Genomic DNA, 23657 nt, shown 5'->3' with positions numbered 1-23657 from the left:
GCCTTCACATGTAAATTTTTTCTAAACATTATCTCATGGTCTACATTTTTTATACATATGAAGGCAAAATGAAATATGAAATGATCCATTTCCAGATACGAGAATGACCTGATTGGGAAATTTCAAAAAATTGAGAAATGTATAATAAGCATCTGAAAATAAAATCACCACATCATAAACTCACATGTGCACAAAATTAAATCTATTCATACATCAAAAGGTAATGATTTTCATACATACAGTTTCTGAAGGCATCTAATTAACATACATGTTAGATCTATTTCTATCCGCGGCTAATATTTGCGGCCACTACAAACCATCACTAACATGTGTCAGTAAATGCATATTGATTCCTCTACCAAATATATGTATGACTATAACATTACACTTTTAATTTGGTTTCACCATCAACTCTCTATGATCCCTGTCTTATTCTCACCCTTCATCACATACATTATAAATTGTGATATGGCGGTGCTTGAACTACATACAATTATTTATTTAAGCTAACAATCTCGTTCTTTAATATTTAGCATTTGACAACCTCTTTATGAGTTCAGTGAACTCATCATCCGTGCCAATCATGCTAAGCCTAACATGCTTTGAACCAGCACCAAATCTCACCCCTCCTCTTCCACGAATCTTCAATTTCCCCAGATAGTTCTCAGCATTTTCTATGCCTTCCTCACATTTCAGCCATACAAAAGCTATATTAAAAAAAACAGACAACAAAACTAAAAGTTAACAAAAATAAAATGGAAGATACAAAAGGAGGAAAATGAAGCAGCTATAAGCAGTGAAAAAATAATACCAGGGAGTGCTTCAAATGACTCATTAGCAAAGTTGCAATAGGCCTTTGGATACTTGGCCACTGTGAAAACCTTACGTAGCTCAATAGATCTCCTAAGTTTCTCCCACCTTTCCCTGAGGATGTTTTTGCAATATTCAAAGAAGAGCTGATCAGGTTCAATGGATTCAAACTTTTGGTAACCATCACAAATCACTCCCATGATCTTAGCAGCTCGAGTTTGGGATTCTTTTGCCACACCAATGGAGCTCATCTGCACGAACATGACCATCTTCTTGGCAACTTCAATGTCCTTCACAATTGCCCACCTTCACAGCAAAATCAAAAATAAGCATATGTGAATAAAGAACTCACATGTCTTAAGTTTTCAGTCATGATACAATTATTAATTAAGTTATCATGTGATGTTGTAACTATTAAGTTTTTAATATAAGCATGTGAACAACTTTGTATCTAATATTAGACTAATAAACTCTTAGAACTAAGTCAAGGCCTAACTCAAAATAAAAGCTAACTCGGAGTCAGAATTGTTCTACTCTATATATATGGACTTATTTGATTAAATTTGTAGACAATGCGAGATTTTTCAACAAAAAATGGAAGAGGGGTTCCGCATGCTCACCCGATACGGGACCCGGCATGACCGGTGCATTTGGATAATGTAAAAAGCATAACATCATGGTTAGCTTGGTGAGTGATGGGAGTGTAGTGAGGCCAGTAATAGGCTAAGTCATGAACCAGCTTTCCTTCAACTATAGATTTCACCATAGGTTCCTTTATAGTCCCATCAGGGTTGTTTGGATAGTTCACCACCTCTATGTAAGTTTCATTTTTATCATATTCACCAGCATCACCACCCCATTGAAACCGCTCTGAACAGAACAAGTCAAGCTGGTCTTTGTACTCCTGCAAAGTATAAACTCAAAAGTCAAAACACATTGTTAATTAATTGATCCTTCAATTAGAAAATAACCAATTAATGATCATTAATGCCGCAGGTTTAATCAGATCAAGTCAACCGCTTTATTGAGTTATTTTTAAAATGTTGAGGTTGGCCAAACAGAGATTGTCAAATGAGAAGTGGGCACAAGATAGACACACCCATGTTACCCATGTTTGCTTATAGAATCTACAACTACATGTGGCTACGTGAAAGTGTTTGTTCCATGTTTCCAATGCTTCCAGATATGCCTAGTGTTTCCAAAAGACATGCATGTTTGTCACTTTTTGGCCTCTCCTACAACTATTCACTAAGCTGTTTACCACGTTTTGACCCAAATTTTTATAACATCACACTTAGCTTGAAACGCCATTGCCTCCCATTTCCCACGGCACAGTTGGCTTGGGAACAAGATTATTTAATCAGATCTCACCATTCTACTACATCATAATTAATAAAATTATAAAAAAATGAAAGATTGTAAGTAAGATTATGAACTGTCAGATACTAATTTAATTTTTTTATTATTGGCGCAAGACTTTAAACAGGGTTCATATGACATCGTTAAAATGGTTTAATTTAGAGTTTAATTTTCACTTAGTGTAAAACTCTTTTTACATAGATATCCAACATATATTAGTTTAGAGGAATTTTACCATTTCCATTATTTTTTCATGCAATCGGATGTTGATGTACTGACGGTATAAAAATTTCAATTTTACATAAATATTCAATTGTATCTTGTCATTGTCATGTTTTGTTTTTAGTATTTTCCTAGTTTAATTTATTTAAGATGTGGCAAAAATATCTTGATTGAGGAAAAGTAAGTAGTTACATTTTGCTTACATTGATATTGATAGTGCATGTTACTAATCTCTTGGGGAAAATTAAACCTCTCAAGTTTTAATATTTTGGTGGTAAATAATATTATAATAATATCAATCATTAAGATAAATACACAGAACAAACTTGTCACAAGTAGGGGTAAATATAATTTCCTTAAAAAAATATAATTTCAAAAAAAAGTAGGGGTAAATATGGTTACTGAAATCTTTAAAGCTATAATGGCCAGTCTTTTTCCACTTAAAAAATATGTAATTTTTGAATTGAATAAAAATATTATTTTAAATGATTTAATTTTATAAAAAGTAGAAATTAATTTATGTTTGTTTATAAATATAAAAATTGCCTTTTCTTCCTAATGTAACAAAAAAAAAATATATAAAATTTGCTTTTTAAAAAGACTAGACAGTAGAGATAATTGATTAGTTCAAATAGTGCTACTGAGAGAATAACGTAAAAAAATAACCGCATTTCAGTTTTTTTTCTTTTTCAAATTTCTCTTTTTATCTAAAAGGTATATAAACAACAAAAAAACGTACAAACAATTCAAAAACATAAGTGATTTAAAAAAAGTGATTTTTTTCAACAAATCAAGAGAGACAAACAGCCCCATCATTGAAATGAGAAAGTAAAAGATAAACAGAAATATCAAAATAAAAGAAAGTTAGTTACCGAGTAGTAAGGAGTAGCAGAAACAACATTTATGGGGTGAGAGGTAGTCATTGAAGGAGAGAGAGCAAACAGAGCCGCCATGAAGAGCTGTGTGGTGCCAGTTCCAATCACTATGTACTTATCTTTGGTGACAGCATTTCGAACCACATGGTGGAGCCTTTCAATTGCATCTTTCAGTTCTGGCAACATGTACCAACACACGTTACTCGTATCACTCAGGTAACTCATCAATTCACACCCTTTGATCACCACCATGCACTCCTCACTCTTCTTCTTCCAGTATTTTCCAAACACCAATGGATCACCCCTGCAATTGCACAGCCACAAATTAATCACTTTTCAAATTAACCATAATTGGTATTTTAGGGAAAATGTAGAGGCAGACATCCAGAGCGAGGAATGAAAACAAATAGAAATAGAGAGAAAAATTAAGTGTTTGTAGTGTCTAACAACAATAATTATATGTCTCGGAAAAATGATGTGAAAAAGAAGAGAGATTATAAATTACTTGTCAAGATTGAGGGTGGAACTGGGAGAAGTGAAGCCATTCTTGTTGATAGGAGAAGCAGCCTTGGCGACCACCATACTTGGATATAATGTATGCTCTTGAAAGAAGCCTCTCGCTCTCTGTTTCTGTTTGGTTGACATAAAACGTGTTGTCAAATGTGATGAGTGACATACATTTATATAGATACGGGAGGTGCATGAATCCAAATACATATATATATATATATATATATATATAATTTCCTCCATTTGTTTTTTGTCTCTCTCTCTTTTTTAGTTTTTTTCTTTTTTCTTTTTTTTAGTTTCTTAGCTACATGTTTTTACTCTTATCCGTTTTTTTGAAAGACTCTTATCCAATTATAATTAACATGACATATTGAAAATTGGGAAGTTGAGGAAAGTTCATAATGAAAATACTAAAACTTTCATCTTTGACTATTGAGAAAGAATCATAATTCATTCACATTCGTTAATATTAGTTTTCTCCCATTTTTCACATTCACTTTTTTTCTATTTTATTCTTTTTTTAATCATATCTCATATTTTATCTATATTTTTTTTCTATCTCAGTTATACCTCCCACCCTTCTCCACCTAATAGTGGATTTGGACGAAATGTTTTCAGTAGTGTAAATCCACCAAAATCCACCATCTGTTTTGCAGGAAAAAAAGTCCACACACATTTCACTTCATATCAACATAGATATTTATTAAGTGAATTTTTAATGGATTCTAACATATCCACAAGTAGCTATGGATATATATTCATGAATATCTATTAAAAAATAATTAAAAGTAAATTTAAGATAAATATATTTTTAAAACATAATACTAAGTTCAGACATAAATATATTATCCCCGAAAAATAACTCAAGTGATAAGAATTGGTGAACATATCAAAGAAGGGGAGGAACAAAGATCAAACCTGAAAGATTGTAGTTTATCTTTTCAATGTAAAAAAAAATACATAAATATACTAAAACTTTTAATTGTTTAACTTATATATTAATTATTTACATATATACATTATATATTGATTTATTTATTTAGGGGCATATCAATTCTCAGTATGAATATACTAATACTTGTCCCTACCCTATTAATAAACAAGTAAAGAAAGTATTCATTAAATAAATACATGAGTATTCATGGATGTGTATAATGTTAATTATCACTGAGTTTTTATCAATGGATATCTGCGGGCACTGAAAATTTTGACATCTTAAGAAGGGTGCTAATTTTTTTTATAGATGTTCTAAATGATCAGTGAAACAATTTAAAAAATATTCTCCAAATTTAGAAATATTGTGTATATCTTCATTCAGTTCAGGAAACAACCAGGAAGGAAGTTTCGTTATGGGTTCATTACTTTTGAAGATGAGAAGGATAATGATATAAGCAACAAACCGTTTTCAGGGATCAAAGGTTGAATGGTGATCAGCTAACAGTAAAGGAGCCTCAGCATCCAAAATCCATTATCTCTTCAAAGATCAATCTTCAAGCCAATGATCAAGCCATGGAAAGATATGAGAAGAAATAGGAGATTCTGGATCACTGGATGGCGAAAACTCCAAAGAATATGTGCCATACTCAGAGGGATACATATTAGCTTTAAACTCATCTGGACCGGAAAAGAATAATTATTTGTTTTTTTTTTTGGTAAGTAAAGAATTGTATTGATATGAAGTACAAGGGGTACTTCAACCCAATACAATGGAAAGGAGAGAAAATCTAACAAAAGAAAAAAAACAAGCGTAAATTCCAGCTTCCATGCCAATGCCACCAGAGTACAGCAACCAATTCTCACAATCATCCTAGTTTCTTTTCATATAAGCCTCATGTAGCCAACCTCTTATATATTCCATCACAATACAAATGCAGCATGCCAGTTCAACAATACAGCTTGCCTATTTTTTGCACCCCACTTCGCATAACAGAATCATGGCCCATGTTTCGGACTTAATTTGGTACCAAAAGCCATCCTTACTAATTGACCTTTGTATCCCAGCACGCTGCTCTTCCTTTGGCCTCACTTCTACATCGCTTCAATGCATGTTCCTACATTTGATTTCCATTCGAACCACGAGTAGCAAAAGCCATTCACCTTCGCTTTCACCCATTGCCACGCCTTGAGCTGACTTAGTTCCACTACCTGTTCCACATCCAGCACCGCACCGTTGAAGATTATTCTATTTCTCATCAGCCATATAGACCAAATGGTTGCCATCCAGATTGTTAATTCCCCCATCCTTTGAGCTTTATTTCTGCCATGTGTTGGAAACTGCATCATATGCTCACGAAGGGATGCAGGAGAGACAGTGAGAATTCCGCGCCATTTAGTGATGCCAAACCAGATTTGAGAGGATTTTGGGCATGCAATCAGAATATGTGATGTCGTCTCAACATCTTGATTACAAAATGGACAAACTAAATCCTCTTCTCGGCTTAAAACTTGTCTCTTTCTCAGGTTCTCCTTTGACTGAATGCGATCCAACATAGCCCGCCATGTGAAGCCCTTCACGTTTGATGGAACAGATGCACTCCAAATTTGTTTCAGCTCCTGATCTTGTTCCTCAAGCTGCTGTTCCTGCAAAAACAGATACGATGAGTGAACAGAAAATTCTCCTTCCCCTTCCAACTTCCATATCCATTTATCTGGTTTATTCTCCACTAGATGTCTCGTTCTCAGTGCATCTAATAATTCAGCTATCCATCCCACTTCCCTACCTAGTGGATTCCTCCGCCATCTAAACTCCCATTGCCATGCCCCCTCAATCCACCTCCCCATATTCTTCACATATGCTCTCTTCTGGTTTGATAGATTATACAATCTTGGGAACCTGAATTCCAGTGGCCCATTCCCCATCCAGTTCTCTCCCCAAAATTCCGTATCATTACCTTCCAGTACCTGTTTTTGGAGCCCTGCAAGCAAGCTCCCTCCGGCAGTCCCTAGGCGGCTCTCGGTTCTTGAGCATGTTGGGAGAGGAGATTAGGCGGCAGTTGAAAGAGCTGCTCGAAAGCTTGACGAACGAAAAAAGCCCTTTCTTTCTTGTTATTAGTAAAGGGCTTTTCCCTCACTAGTAAAGTGGTAAGTAAGGTAGGGCGCTTTTTTTAGGTGGAATGAGGTGGAGGAGGAGAGAGATAAGAAGAAATGAAAAAAGTAAGAGAGAGAAAGTATAAGATGTGATAAATAATAAGAGGAGAGAGATAGAGATAAAAATAGGTGGAAATGAAGTGTATAAAAAAAAAGGTGTGTATATATCATTGCTGATAGAAAATGAGTGGTTATTAACTATTAAGCCTGCGGTTGCTGTGACACCCAAATTTGCTTCCAAAATTAAACTTCTAAATACCTATGCCAAAAACTCAAACCACTGAAAACATCTAATTCTAAGGCTAATTATACACCACAAGATCAAACAACACAAAGAGCTCTGTTTTATATTACAATCCAAAATTTTACCCAGAAGCCCCAAAGTTAAAGGAAATGCTTCTAAGTCCTGTCCTGAGTCTTGGACCATGGAAGAATAACATGGCTTTCAATAGCTTCAATGCTTTGAGAGGAATAACACGATCTAATCATTCACAATTCCTTATCATCAAATATATGTGACAAAAGTTCAATGATTAACAGGAACTAGAAATTAATATTAATTTTCGTGTTAGCTAATATCTATACGCTATATCAATAGTTTAATATATATTATAATTATAAATCCTAGGACAAAATATTTTTATAAATCATGCAATCGTCATAAGATACATATATGCAACGATTGTAATGTGTAATTAAGCTATGCAATGAGTTTCATCTTCAATTCGAATCACGCTATTCTCCTTCTCAATGGTGGATGATATGTTTGTAAGCCTAACCAAAACAAACTCAAAGCCATCATGAATATTATCAGAGTTCACCTCGGAATTTATATATTACCCTAACTTTATAATAGTTAGGGTTTGTTGGAACGGCTAAGTCCGCCTAGAAACATCTTGATCAAGGACAGTTGACCAGTCGATTCATAATCAACCTATCAAGGGGAATATTCCTTTACTGGAGACCCTCAAACTTAGCGCTCGTAGACTCTAATATAAATTCATGTACATCATATAGTAACCCATTTATCAAAAATCACGCATAGATTTCTCATCTGCCACTAATGGCCCAAATGAGCTTCTGCCCGGAACATACCGGGATCCAAGGCACCCTAATGATGCATCAATAAATCACATTCTCTCGTATTACTTTACTTTGAATCACCATAAAATTAGTAATATCCTTTCAAATGAAACTTAAAGAGAGCTAGAGGCCGGTTAGAGGAGATGACACCAATGATTTTATCTTAGTTCACTTTCTTCAAATAAATGTTACATCCAATCTCTAGCATGCAATGATATTTGTCCACTGTGATAGAAAATCATTACAAAACTCACACCAATATCTCTCAAATGGATTCTACCAAAACCCAAACATGCAAGAATCCTACTTTCATTGCTAGCGCACACATCAAACCCTATGGTGATCCAATTCAAAGAATGGATGATTAAATTCTAGTAGTAGGTGATTCTATCCCAAAAACATTTGAGAAGAAAAACCTAGATCACTAGATGACGAACACACAAACCCAAAATGTTGAAGCCCCTAGAGCTCATGTAAAAAATGTTTAGATGGGGAGCTTTTAATAGGTGTCTTTCGGGTTGATCATTGATGGAACACAAGAGTTGGATGGTGCAGCAGTGAGATTGAATGAAGCATTGGAGGTTTTAGTTGATGAAGGTTGGAGAGATATTTATGGGAGGTATGAAGCCTATGAAAAATAATATGCTAGCTGAAGTGTGAGGCTTGGAAGATGTTGATTTTTCAATACTTGAAAGGTGCAAGGTTAAATCGATGAGGAGTTTTGCTCTGTTTTCTGGGAGTAGAATGGCATGGAAGGTCTTGGGAATTATAAAATCAACAAAAGGGGTTTGAGGTGAAGGTTTATGGAGTTTGTAATTGTATACTGATGTGCGTCTAAAATTCATGTTATTTACTGGGTGGCAATGTGGCATGTTATTATTTTTTGGGCATTGCTCCGATACCCATTGAAAATAAGAGGGCACAATACTCTTTAGTTCATTTTTTACCATACAAAGGTTGTATTTATAAATTTTAAAAAGACTATTATGGAGAAAACATGACTAAAAGGTATGGAACCCTTCATTTTTGAAAGGGTTCCAAAAAAATTGCCTTATTTTTTTATAAAACAAATATATTAGGTAAAAGAGAAGTTTTAAACGTACAAGATCTGGTAGAAAACAAAAAAGCTTGATGTTTCTTGCTTTTCGCAAGTTACACATTTATTTAGAGTCACTAATAGACTCCATAAATCTCTTTAGCATTTCATTGACTAAATGATAAAAATTGCAAATGCTAACTAACTACTATTAGAAATCTGAATTGCACTTAACAGTTAACATTGACAACCTCTTTAGCAATTCATTGAAATCATCATCCATGCCAATCATGGTAAGCCTCACATAATTTGGACCAACACCGAATAATGGTCCTCCTCTTGCACGGATCTTCAATTTCCCCATATAGCTCTCACCATTTTCAATGCCCTCCTCACACTTCAGCCATGCAAAAGCTGTATGAATTTAAAAAGAAAAAAGAAGAAAAGGTAGACATGCATATTAGAACCACACTTAAGAGTGCAAGTTAAAAAAAGTAGAAGATATAAGGCGAAAACAAAGAAGCTATAATTAAAAAGTGGAAAAAACATACCAGGGTATGTTTCAAAGGACTCATTAGCAAAGTTGCAATAAGCCCTTGGATACTTGGTCAATGTGAAGACCTTGCTTTGTTCAATAGCCTCCCTTAACTTCGTCCACCTTTCCTTGAGGATGTTTTTGCAATATCCAAAGAAGAGCTCAGATTCAGTGGATTCAAACTTTTGGTAATCATCACAAATCACTCCGAAAATCTTAGCAGCTCGAGCTTGGGATTCTTTTGCCACACCAAGGGAACCCATGTGCACAAATCTTGTCATCTTTTTTGCAATTTCAATGTCCTTCACAATTGCCCACCTTAATTTACATCAAAATCAAAACTAAGCACTTATGATGAATAAAGAAATTACATGTATGCAATTTTGATTATAATGAATACCGTGAAGCAATTACCCCAAATGATTAATTAATTTTAAGTTATTGAGTGAAAGCATAATTTATATTAGCAAAAATGATTATAGATATCTATTGTGTGTCTACATCTAAAGAGATAAAAGAACAAAAGAGAGAAGTATTGAATGTAATATATATGTGATGTGATAAGAATTGAGAGATAAAGAGAAAAATGAGGTATAATAAGATTTTATATGAAAGGATATAAACAGTTTTGTATCTAATACTAGTAAACTTAGAATCTATGAGGCCTAACTTAAAATAAAATTTACTAATGATCAATGTTTGTTTCATCCTATATATGAACTTATTTAACTATACAAGTTGTTACGGTAGGTCTTTCAACATAAAGTTATAAACTAATTAAATATTGGAAGATAATTTTCATGTACTTAATTGTTATCCAAACATACACTTACCCGATACGAGACCCGGCATGACCAGTGCATTTGGAGAATGTAAAAAGCATAACATCATGGTTAGCCTGGTGAGTGATGGGAGTGTATTGAGGCCAGTAATAGGCTAAGTCATGAACCAGTTTCCCTTCAGCTGCAGATTTCACCACAGGTCCCCGAATTGTTCCATCAGGGTTGTTTGGATAGTTCACCACCTCTATGTAAGGTTCATCTTTATCATACACGCTAGCATCACCACCCCATTGAACCACCGTTGAACGCAAAAAATCAATCTCTTGTTTGTATTCCTGCCAATAATTAAACTCAAAACACATTGTTAATTGATTATTCAATTAGAGAATAATAAATCATCATTGATGATGCATGCTTAGATCAAATATGTATTTAGATAGCAATTATATGTAACATGAAAGTTTTCATCTTAATTTAAAAAAAATTGTTCAATTTTTGTTTTAAAAAAAATACTTGGTCAATGTTAAAATTGTTCAATTTTCTAAGGTTGACCAAACCGGGATTACCAAATGAACTGTGGAAACAAGATAGACACACCCATGTTACCCATGTTTGCTTATAGAATCTATAACTACATGTACATGTGGCTGCGTGAAAATATGTTTGATTGTTTTTGCAAGTTTCTTTTTTAAAAAAAATGAGTTTAATGGATATGCACTAACAGTGTAAAATAGTTTTACACAGACATCCAATTGAATTCCGCCAAATCAGAAAATATCTTATTTTTTTAATTAAAATTAAAGTCAAATGTAATTATCTCTCCTATGTGGCATGCTTTGATTGGATGACCGTGTAAAACTATTTTACAATGTCAGTGCATATCCATTAAACTCAAAAAAAATTATCAATGTTGCATGTTTCCAAATATGCTTAGTGCTTACTCTTTTTGGTCGATAGCCTATTGTTTCCAAAACTCATGTGTCAGTTTTGGGCCTAAAAACTATTGAGAAAGTTGTTGGGTTAATTCAGGAGGAGGCCGAAACAAACCTAGGCATAGCAATAGCGTTTGACACCGCACTTTTTTTTTCTGTGCCCCCCTTACCAACGTAACCCTGCCCAACCCAATTTCAACCCCAATCGTACCAAAAGCACAAAACTTCACTGCATTTTGACACCAAATTTAATAACAAACATCTATTTCGTGTGGATTACACTTATTTTGATAAAAAAAATTGAACAGATTTTGATAAAATTAATCATAGCAAAAGTGAGTGAAAAGTTAGTGATTTATGTTTGAAAATATTTGTGAAACCTCTAAAATTTATATATTGGAGTGATAAATAATGTATCAAAACCATTAAGATAAAAACACCAAGTAGTGAGGGTAAGTATGGTTAGTGATCTGCTAAGATAATTGAAATGAGGGTAAGTATGTCACCGAGTAGTAAGGAGCAGCAGAAACCACATTGATGGGATGATCAGGGTTTGTGAAGGAGACAGAGCAAACAGAGCAGCCATGAAAAGCTGTGTGGATCCAGTTCCAATGACTATGTACTTATCTTGGGTGACAGCATTTCCAACAATATGGTGAAGCCTTTGAATGGCACCTTTGAGTTCTGGCAACATGTACCAACACACGTTGTTTGTATCACTCAGGTAACTCAAAAATTCCCACCCTTGAATCACCACCGAGCACTCATCACTCTTCTTCTTCCAATATTTCCAAAACACCAATGGATCACCCCTGCAATTGCACAACCACAAATTAATCATTTGATATAATCAATTTGCCCTTTAAATTTATGTATTAATTCCTCAAAACAAGAACAACAATTATAGTATATATGACTTGGAAAAAATTATGTGAAAAAGAAAAGAGGTTGATCATGAATTACTTCTCAAAATTGATGGTGGAATCGGAACAAGTGACAGGAGGAGAAGCCTTGGAGACCACCATGCTTGGGTATATGCTAGCTCTTGTGGTAAACTCTCACTCTTTGGTGGGTTGATTAAGTATAAATGCTTCTCCAATGTGACGAATGTAATACATATATATACCGAGGGGATACATCATACATAGTAGGTGGATGAATCCAAACACAAACAATTTCCTTCAGGTTTGTTGGTTCTCTCTCTCTCTTCTTAATTTCTTTTTTTTTTCCAACTTTTTGCTGGTGTTCATCCATTCAAACACAAATATTATTGATTACAATCGATACAGTTTTCATATTATTTTTAAACTCAAACCAATCTTATCATGGATTAATTTTTTCTTTCACATTTAACATTTGTATTTAAACATTTTAATTTGTTTTTATTTACAACATTTTTTTGTCCTTTTTAATTTATTTTCATTTTTGTATTTTGATAATCAAGTTCCCTTTTTTGTTACAGACATTATCAAGTTTCTTTAACTATATTTATTGGTTTTTTTGTTTCAAAATAAAAGTTATTCTATTTTATTATCATATATATAGAAAAAAGAAATTTAAGAAAAGGTAAAATTATAAATAAATGATATTAATTAAAAGTAATATAGAAATTTATAATTATTTTTTGTTACTAGAGGTTTATAATTTATTTGATTTTTGTATAGAATTATTATAAATCTTTACATAAAATTCAAAAAAATTACGCATAAAAACATTAATTTTTTTATTAATTGTTATTTAAGTAAATAAATTAAAAGGAAGTTAGTGATGCCTAAAAAATATTGATTATATTGTAAGTCAATTAAAAATTCGAAAAAAATATTTTGATACAGTAAACTAATTAATGCATCATTTAATGATTTACTTTGTAATATATTTAATTATATCTATGAAAAATTTACTTTTTCATAATTTAAATTATTTAAGTCAATCCTCATCAACCTTTTTTTTTAAACCTTTATCCTTAAATAATATAAAATTTAGTTGTAAAACAAATAATTATAATATTAATATAATTATTCAGGTAGAGTCTTCAGTTCATGCTCTTTTGGACTGTCCTGAGGTTCGTTGCATTTGGTTTGGATCCTCTTTATCGGTGATGCCGCCGTATGATGTGGTAGGGACTGCTTCTCTTTGGGCGTGGCTCTACCAATTTTTTAAGCTCAAGGATGATGCACTTACTGAGCAAATCATTACGCTACTGTGGGCTATATGGTCACGTAGGAATAAGTGGGTTTTCGAGCAAGTGAAACTGTCCCCGGAGCAGACTTGGCGCTTGGCCTCTTCGGTTCGTGTGGTGATGGCCACTGATGCGGGTCCACTACAGAATGGTGCTCGAGCTGGGAACGAGAGAGCTCGCCTGGCTGCATGGAAGCCACCTCCAACAGGGGTGGTGAAGGTGAACACAGATGTCTCTCTTTCAGGATCTGGTGAGTGTGGTATGGGACTCGTTGCTAGAGATTCTCGAGGTCGGGTGCTTGCTTCAACTGCTGCTTGACAATTTCATTCTCTCACTATTGCTGTGGCTGAAGGTATCGCTGTCAAATGGGCAATTAGGTTGGCTTTGGATTTGGGCTTTAAGGATGTGGTCTTTGAAACTGATAACATGCAAGTTGTTGGTGCATGGTCTACGTTTTCCTCTAATTTTTCGTATTTAGCGTCGGTAGTGTCGGATTGCGTAGCTTTGTCATCTAGTTTTAGTTCTTTTAGTTTGAGTCATGTTTGTCGCGGTGCGAATAAGGCCGCTGATTTTATGGCAAAATATGCCTTGTCTGGTCAATGTTTTGTTTGGATAGGTGATGCTCCTTATGCTTTAGAAGGCATTCTATCCATGGATGTTGCTGCTATTTCTTCTTAATGAATTTGACCGTTTATCAAAAAAAAAAAAATATAATCCTACTTCAGTTAAAAACAAATATGCGTAATAACGTTTATTATTAAATAGGAAATAACTTACCTAGAGAGTTAAACATCAAATCTTAAAACTGCATGCCAATAATTATTATTAACAAATTTCAAAATAACACTAAAGAAAGTAAATGTACCTATTAAGAATTTTATTTGTGATAATAATATTAGTCATTTATTTTATTTTCTATTATGAATTTTATAATAATTAATTGTCATCAATAATTTCGTGTGGCTGGTCTGGGTTTGTGCAAACTAGTTTTGCCTCTCTTCTCTCTCATTTTTCTCTTTGCTTCTCTTATCAAATTAGACCTCTCTTTTAACACTAGCTGACCCCTCTCCACTTGTTTAAGTGAGACAAAGTGGTCTTACAAATTTGAGTCTTTCTCCACATAGGAAGGAAGCCCAAAAACCCCAATAATATGCGTCTAAAACTCATGTTATTTCGTGTGTGGCATGTTATTATTTTTTTATAAAACAAATATACCAGTTAAAAGAGAAGTTTTAATCAACAAATATCTTGCAGAAAACAAAGAAGAAGATTGATGTTTCTTGCTTTTCATGAAATGCTCTTTTATAACAAAGAGCATTTCCCTTCAACAAAATACACATTATTACAATTTTACCTCTTTTACTTGGTTCACAAGTTACACATTTATTTAGAGTCACTTATAGACTTCTTATTAATTGACTAATTGATAACAATTGTAAATACTAACTAACTACTATTAGAAATCTGAATTGCACTTAACATTGACAACCTCTTTAGCAATTCATTGAAATCATCATCCATGCCAATCATGGTAAGCCTCACATAATTTGGACCAACACCGAATCCTGGTCCTCCTCTTGCACGGATCTTCAATTTCCCCATATAGCTCTCACCATTTTCTATGCCCTCCTCACACTTCAGCCATGCAAAAGCTGTATGAATTTTAAAAGAAAAAAGAAGAAAAGGTAGACATGCATATTAAAACCACACTTCAGAGTTCAGATTGCAAGTTTAAAAAAAAAGATACAAAAGGCGAAAACAAAGAAACGATAATTAAAAAGTGAAAAAAACATACCAGGGTATGTTTCAAAGGATTCATTAGCAAAGTTGCAATAAGCCCTTGGGTACTTGGTCAATGTGAAGACCTTGCTTTTCTCAATAGCCCCCTTTAACTTCTCCCACCTTTCCCTGAGAATGTTTTTGCAATATCCAAAGAAGAGCTCAGATTCAATGGACTCAAACTTTTGGTAATCATCACAAATAGCTCCCATGATCTTAGCAGCTCGAGCTTGGGATTCTTTTGCCACGCCATGGGAGCCCAAGTGCACAAATCTTGTCATCTTTTTTGCAATTTCAATGTCCTTCACAATTGCCCACCTTAATTGACAGCAAAATCAAAACTAAGCACATATGAATAAAGAAATTACATGTGTACAATTTTGATTATAATGAATACCGTGAAGCAATTACCCCAAATGATTAATTAATTTTGAAGTTATTGAGTGAAAGCATAGTTTTATATTAGTATAAATATTTATTAGGTGTCTACACCCAGAGAGATAAAGGAACAAAAAAGAAAAGTATTGGATGTGATTATATGATGTGATGTGATAAAAAATGGAAGATAAAGAGAAAAATGAGGTATGATAAGTTTTTATATTAAAGAATCTGAATCGTTTTGCATATAATACTATTAAGGCTAAAAAGCATTTTTGGCCCCTGATGTTTTAAGTTTGTGCAAATTTTGTCCCTACTCTATTTTTTTCGATGTTTCTACCCCTCATGTTTTCAAACAGTGCACCGTCTACCACTCCGTCAGTCAGACTTTCTCAGGAGAGGTTCGTGACTGGATTGGAGAGATGAAGAGGAGTATATGAAGTTGATGATGATCAAGAAAATGCTATAAATTAAATTTGATTGATGTATATATTAATTATTTATGTAACTGAACTGGTTAAATGCATGTTTTGCTACTTACAGGTCTTGAGTTTGAATCTCTCATGCCCCCTTTTTCCAATTTCACTTGTAATTTCCACGTGGTAGGTCCAAAAAAATATTTATAAAAAAAGCCAAATCAACTCATTCCGTTAGTTTTTTAACGTCTGACTGACGGAGGGGTAGACGGTGCACTGTTTGAAAACATGAGGGGTAGAAACATCGACAAAAATAGAGTAGGGGCAAAATTTAAACAAATTTGAAACATCAGGGGGCAAAAGTGATTTTTAGCCTACTATTAAACTAATAAACTCTTAGAATCTATGAGAGCTAACTCAAAATAAGAGTTACTAAAGGTCAGTGTTGTTTCATCTTATATAGGGACTTAATTGACTAAATCAGTTGACTTATTCAACTAAATCAGCTGTCACGGTGGACTTTTCAACATAAACTAATTAAATATGAAAGATGATTTTTCTGTACTTAACTGTTATCCAAACATACACTTACCCGATACGAGACCCGGCATGACCAGTGCATTTGGAGAATGTAAAGAGCATAACATCATGGTCAGCCTGATGAGTAATGGGAGTGTATTGAGGCCAATAATAGGCTAAGTCATGAACCAGATTTCCTTTAGCTGCAGATTTCACCACAGGTCCCCGAATTGTTCCATCAGGGTTGTTTGGATAGTTCACCACCTCTATGTAAGGTTCATTTTTATCATACACACCAGCATCACCAGCCCATTGAACCACTGCTGAACGCAAAACATCAATCTCTGGTTTGTATTCCTGCCAAGTTAATTGATCGCTCAATTAGACATAAGACAATAATCAATCATCATTGATGATGCAAGCTTAGATCAATTATGTGTTTAGACACCAATTGAATGTAACATGAAAGTTTTCATCTTAATTAAAATACATGCTAATATTAGTTTGAGGAGTTAATTTTCTAAGGTTGACCAAATCGAGATTATCAGACACACCCACGTTATCCATGTTTGCTTATAGAATCTATAACTACATGTACATGTGGCTGCGTGAATATGTTTGATTGTTTTTTTTTCTACATCGGGAAGATAAATTGCACCCACCTAAGATTGATCCCAAGACCTCTGCACCTAACTCACATGTCTCCTAACTCTTACCACTTGAGCTATCATTCGAGGACATATGTTTGATTGTTTGTTGCAAGTTTCTTTTAATTTCTTTTTTTCAATGTTGTGTGTTTCCAAATATTAGTGTTTACTCTCTTTTTGTTCGACAGCCTAGTACTTCCAAAAACATGTTTTCAGTTTTGGGCCTAAAACTACTGAGGAAGTTGTTGGGTTAATTAAGGAGAAGCCCAAAACCAACCTATGCATAACAATAGTGTTTTGCACCGCATACTTTTTTTGTGTGTCCCCCTTACCAACGTATGCTTGAGATGAACCCTGCCCAACCCAATTTCAACCCCAATCCCCCCTTCCTTGTACCAAAAGCACAGATATTCACTGCATTTTGACTCCAAGTTTAATAACAACAAATATCCATTGCGTGTTTGGGTCAATGTTACGCTTGATTTTGATAAAAAATAATTGAAAGAGATTTTGATAAAATTAACTATAGTAAAAGTGGGTGAAAAGTGTATGTTTGAAAATATTTATGAAAAAATGAATTTTGTTCAATAATGTCAAAACCAATTGTAAGATCTCACAATGAATTATGTACAACAGCACAAAAGCTACTTTTTCAAACTTCTAGCAGAATTTATTTTGAATATGAACTCAATTCTGAAAAAAAATTCAAAACATCAATATTTTCATATAAAATTTATTTTACTCTACCATAATTAGTTATAAAATTTTTCAACAGAAAACCATTACACACTTTTGGTTTAGTATGTTGCTAACATATGTGGTCACTTATGGATCACAATTCACTCACGTAGAAACTCTATCATGTTTCCTTGTATTAATATTTTGTGTCTATCTTCATCTTCACATGTAATAAATAGTGGAAATTGGTGAAAGCCTTTGAATATTCATTATAAGAGAGATGCAATTTTTCACTTAACATTATCATATGACATGAGAGGAATATAATCCAATCACCTCACTTATACTTTAATGTTCAACATAGATTTTGCTTTAAACGTATTGGGAAATAAGCAAGAAGGTGTGTTGGTCAACTAAGAGCGTCTGTGAGTAGAATTTTGGATGAGTGGGAAGGGAAGGGAGAGACTAATGAGAAGTTCTCCTTTCTTTTGAGAGTTTTTTAATAATGAGGTAAGAGTTTGAGTATTTCTTGACAATCCTCCAAACCCCTATCTAAGACCCTCCTCTAATTATTTTGTGAAGTTTCCTAAAATTTGGGGGTTTAATGGAATTTTAAAGCCTCTATACAAGGGGGGACTTACCTTCTCTTCCCCTCTCCTCTTCTCTCCTCCCTTTCCCTTCCCCTCTCCCCCCTCCTCAAAAACTCCCAAACAAACCCTAAGTTCTAACTTTCACATAAAATTAATACCTGATCTTAATTATTGGTTTGTAAACAGATCATACTAGACCATGTCATTGTGAAACCTCTAACTCTAAAATTATATATTGGAGCGATAAATAATGTATCAATCATTAAGATAAAAACACCAAAAAAATCTAGTTACAAAGGGGTAAGTATGGTTAGTGATCTGCTAAGATAATTGAAATGAGGGTAAGTATATCACCGAGTAGTGAGGAGCAGCAGAAACCACATTGATGGGATGATCAGGGGTTTGTGAAGGAGACAGAGCAAACAGAGCAGCCATGAAAAGCTGTGTGGATCCAGTTCCAATGACTATGTACTTATCTTGGGTGACGGCATTTCCAACAACATGGTGAAGCCTTTGAATGGCACCTTTGAGTTCTGGCAACATGTACCAACACACGTTGCTGGTATCACTCAGGTAACTCAAAAATTCCCACCCTTGAATCACCACCGAGCACTCATCACTCTTCTTCTTCCAGTATTTCCCAAACACCAATGGATCACCCCTGCAATTACACAACCACAAATTAATCATTTAATATAATCAAAACAACAACAACAATTATATGACTTTGGGAAAAATTGATATGAAAAAGAAAAGAGGTTGATCATGAGTTACTTCTCAAGATTAATGGTGGAATCGGAACAAGTGACAGGAGGAGAAGCCTTGGAGACCACCATGCTTGGGTATATGCTCTTGTGGTAAACTCTCACTCTTTGGTGGGTTGATTAATTATAAATGTTCTCCAATGTGATGTATGTAATACATATATATACCGAGGGGATACATGGTAGGTGGATGAATCCAAACACAAAAACAATTTCCTCCAGGTCTTTTGGTTCTCTCTCTCTCTCTCTCTTCTTAATTTCTTTTTTTTTTTTCAACTTTTTGCTGGTGTTCATCCATTCAAAGACCAATCTTATCATGGATTAATTTTTTCTTTCACATTTAACGTTTGTGTTTAAACATTTAAAACTTTTTTACACCATTCCCTAGAGTGAAAGGTAAATATAACATGTTCATTGTAAGCATAAGGTACCAGTTAAGAAAGTAAAAGGGTCTTGAGTTTTACATTAATGATAATATTAATTAGTTCCTTAATATCGTAGGTCAACCTACACAAGGTTATTTTTTAGTGAAAGATATGTGTGGTTTAAACCATAAAATAATATTAATTAGTTATTAGTTATATTTTAAATTATTAATTATGATCAATATTGTAATTATTAAATAGCTGCATTTTAGTTATTTGATTATTGAATGATAAAGTTTCGGTTAAATAACTCATCATTCAATCATATTGGAGATAAATGAGTTGAAATAAATTAATAAATAAAATATAGAAATTTCAACTCACTTAACTCTAATGTGATTGGATGATGGGTTATTTAACTCAAACTTTATCATGGGTCATTTAAACAACCCCATAATTCATGTATGTCTTCTAAGATAAGACAATATTAAATATTTGCAATATCTTTCCAATTTCGATTTAATACATTAAACCAATTTTCTCTTTTATTTTAATTCCAAATCAATTGTTTCATATTTTTTTCTGTATATTTCTATCACGCACATCATCACCCGTATTTCACATTTCTCCTTTTCTTCTTCTTTCATACCCTAAGTTTAGATGAAAATGTGAGATAAACATAACATTATTAGTGTTTCAACTTTGCTAGGAGAGGGACAGCTACGTACTCTCCCCACTAGAAAAACATATCAACACATTTTATATTCAATCGTGTCATTTACATGCATTATTTTTAAGTTGAGCTTGATGGTACGAATGAAACGTGGTAAGAAAAATGCAACAATTTTAAGTTGAACCAATTAAAATTGGTGTGAGCAAGAAACCAGAGGTATGCCATTATGAACCAATTAAAGTGATTCGTTGCCAATATTCGTATGAAAAATGTTCGTACAAGCCAACTTTTTTCTTGAATAACAATTGACATGTTAATGTATAAGTAAAAGAGCTTATATACCTAATACATTCAGGTTTTGGCCTGGATAAATGATGTAATCCACCTATATTATTGGTTTCCAGCCCATATAAAAATATGAAGTCTGGCTTCAGCATGTGACTAATTTTTGCTTGATATATATGGACTCACATTTATATGTTAGACTATCAGCAATGGTGTGTAAAGGGGGGAGTTGAATGTTGAAATGGGTGATTAATGGTGTTGAAATATGGTGTTGAAAGTTGAAAGGAGGAGAGAGGTGTTGAAAATTTTCAACACAGCTTAAACCTGAGTGCGGTGACACGTGGCAGCGCCTGGTTGGCGAATGCCAGGCGCGTGCCACACACGCGCCAACAAGACGCGTGACCTGCAGAAATGGCAGGCTGTGGGACCCAGGGACTGCGGTGGTGGGACGCGTGGCACGCGTCGGTTGGGCACCGACAGGCGCGTGCGTGCCACGCGTCAAGAGGAGAGAGATATGTTCTGATGGCTGACGCGTGTCGCGTTTTAATTCGTCCGGGCGATTTTCTTTTATCCTAATCTTTCCAACTCAATTATTTCATTCAAAAAAAATTTTAAAAAATATAAAAAAATTACCAAAATTCATGATATTTTTTTCTCTATAAATAGAGACTTGGTTCGTTTGATTTGGACACAAAAAAAAAACCAAGTTTTCCATCATCTTATTCATCTTATTATCTTTCAACTATCCCTTTTGCTTTGAAATGGATCCCAACAACTACCATTTCAACACCCAGAATTGTATCGTACTAATTACGTTATTTGTGTGTTGTGTGTTTAGTTTGTTGTCTTGCATTTTAAGTTAAGCAAATAAAATGTATTATTGTGTGCTTAATTTCTTTTCTTCCATTTGAAGTTAATAAAATAAAATAAATTATTGTGTATATTTTATTTAAAAAATATTAAATTGTTAAGTTTTTAATTTAATTTACGTTAAAAAAATATTACGTTAATTTAATTTAATTTAAATAAAAAAAATTAAGTTAAATTAAATCGATAATAGTTTATTTAATTTAATTTTTATCGTAAATTTTAATTTTATGAAATCATAAAACGAAAAATATAAAATTAAATCAAAATATGAAATAAAAGTGGTGGGGTAGGGGGTAGGGTGTTGAATGAAAAACCATTGGAGTGGGTAAAAGTTGAATGAAGTGTTGAACTGGAGAGAGAAGGTGATGTGGAGTGTTGGGAAGAGAAAAAGTGGTGTTGAATGTTGAAACCATTGTGGATAGTCTTATCACTTGTATTGTGAGGTCGGAGTGTCAGACCTGTCACTGCCGAGCAATCCTACCAGCAGAATTATGAATTTATGATTAGATCTTTTAAATGATATCTTGTAAACATATACTCCAGTATTTTGCGGCAGTTCGCCAATATGAGTTTAAGGTCATCATTAAATAGTATATCCACAAGACCACAAAGAAAAAAGCGTCAACTACTACTTGAATTATTTCTGGGCACTCTTTGACGTTTATACATCATCACCGGCCTTGAAAATATACATTTAAAAAACTAATCTAAAATGAATTGATTTGTAAAATAAAGAAAGCTAGCTGTATTCACCCTTAACTTTTTATGGTTTTTTTTTTAATTTGTTACACTTTTTATGAATTATGATTACTTAATATTCTATAATATTCACTTTGATTTTTTGCATTGTATATTTTTTTTTGATGAAAACGAGGGTTGGAAAGAAAAGAGTTGTTTAATTATTGCAGATGGTAGCACATGTCCACTTTATGCACCCTTAATTATATTTTATGGATTATGATTACTCACTTTATTCACACTTAATTATATTTTATGGATTATGATTACTCACTTTATTCACCCTTATATGTTTTTAAATGGATTATGATTACCTAATATTTTATATCAATTGGTGTAACAAGATATTTGTCCTCCCATACTATAGTGCTTACCTACGTACAGGTTTATTTGGCCGCTTTTAATTATTGTTGGTGACATATAGTACTTTATTTTGACGAGTTTGACAAATTCTTCAATCAGTGCTTTTGTGTATTCGGCATTTAGCCTGCAATGCCGAATAAGCAATGAAAAAAGTTATATGGCACGACTAATATATCAAAGACGCGACCAACCAACTAAGATGTGTGTGTGTGTTTTTTTTTCTCTCAAGTCTCACCTCCCCTGTATTTTCTCCATCACTGATTGGTATACTTTTCCTCTCGTGCAAATTCATGCATGGCTAAGTCGTGCCAGATAGATAGTGCCTTAAGCTGTTGAATCACTGTGAAGGGATGTGGTGTGCATGGGAGAGCTTGAAGGGGAAGTGGATGAGGGTGTCGTGAGGGTGGATGGTAAAGTGGCCGATATGGTGAGATAGGTCCAAGTCACACAAAAAAAAGCCTACTTTCATTATTTGGGTTGAAAGTCTTATCACAGCCCACAATTGAGCAGTCTGGCCCAACAAAAGGAAAAAAATAGTTCCAAATTAATGGGTTTGTGGGTTCATCCATCAAATAATAATAACAATAACTAATGAGAAAAAAATATTAAAAATAGTCACAACTTAAAAAAATTATCAAAGAAACATTAACAAGGACCATGGAGGTTGGCTCAGTATTTTGAATGCTATTTATGCTCATCGTTTTGTTGGGATGTTCACTTGCAGATTTAGAACCATGGAGGTTGGATTGCACCATGGTTGGATGGTTAAAATTAAATACTGATGACAGCTATAATAGGAGGGATTCGAAAATAGGTTGTGGGGGTTGATTCGAGATCATGCATAATGGAGCTTGGATTCTTGGTTTTACTAGCTTTGAAGGTACATGTGATGTTTATTTAGCTGAGCTTCTAATCCGAGGTCTTACGTTGGCTTACGCGTTAGTGCTCGAAAACTTATTTGTGAGTTTGATTGCTTGGAAGTCATGAATTGCCTCAACCGCAGTGGTCCTCTTAATCTCCACTCCTGCGCAACATATCCAACTGAAGCGAAAATCTTAGTGTAGCAAGACTGGGAGTTGTCTTCCAACATATCTCCAGAGACTAGGATGACTGATTTTCTAGCTTTATTGAGGATTATGAAGAGGAAAAGTGTTAAGACATGGTCCTCTCCTCCAATGGATG

At 33.9% G+C, this 23657-nt stretch overlaps 3 protein-coding genes across 3 annotated transcripts; all 3 read right to left on the bottom strand.

The window, feature by feature from the left end:
• Positions 1-187: 187 nt before the first annotated feature.
• Positions 188-3929, bottom strand: LOC130735744 (L-tryptophan--pyruvate aminotransferase 1-like). Its single transcript, XM_057587644.1, has 5 exons — positions 3772-3929; positions 3264-3570; positions 1431-1714; positions 812-1116; positions 188-707 (listed from the first exon to the last, which is right to left on the bottom strand). The coding sequence occupies exons 1-5, from the start codon at positions 3909-3911 to the stop codon at positions 523-525; spliced, it is 1221 nt and encodes a 406-aa protein (XP_057443627.1). The 5' UTR covers positions 3912-3929; the 3' UTR covers positions 188-522.
• Positions 3930-9183: 5254 nt separating this feature from the next.
• Positions 9184-12382, bottom strand: LOC130735743 (tryptophan aminotransferase-related protein 1-like). The gene is given in 7 exon segments (XM_057587643.1): positions 9184-9222; positions 9224-9396; positions 9534-9835; positions 10351-10634; positions 11738-11784; positions 11787-12043; positions 12195-12382. Coding segments are annotated over 7 exon segments (1164 nt in total). The 5' UTR covers positions 12257-12382.
• A 2276-nt stretch (positions 12383-14658) lies between these two features.
• Positions 14659-19360, bottom strand: LOC130740042 (tryptophan aminotransferase-related protein 1-like). Its single transcript, XM_057592538.1, has 5 exons — positions 19192-19360; positions 18772-19078; positions 16576-16859; positions 15206-15507; positions 14659-15062 (listed from the first exon to the last, which is right to left on the bottom strand). The coding sequence occupies exons 1-5, from the start codon at positions 19251-19253 to the stop codon at positions 14857-14859; spliced, it is 1161 nt and encodes a 386-aa protein (XP_057448521.1). The 5' UTR covers positions 19254-19360; the 3' UTR covers positions 14659-14856.
• Between the last annotated feature and the right edge of the window lie 4297 nt (positions 19361-23657).

This window comes from Lotus japonicus, chromosome 2 (assembly GCF_012489685.1).
Source record: "Lotus japonicus ecotype B-129 chromosome 2, LjGifu_v1.2".
Lineage (NCBI taxonomy): Eukaryota > Viridiplantae > Streptophyta > Magnoliopsida > Fabales > Fabaceae > Lotus > Lotus japonicus.
The sequence above is the reverse complement of the archived record's forward strand: the minus strand, read 5'-3'. Positions and strand labels throughout refer to the sequence as shown.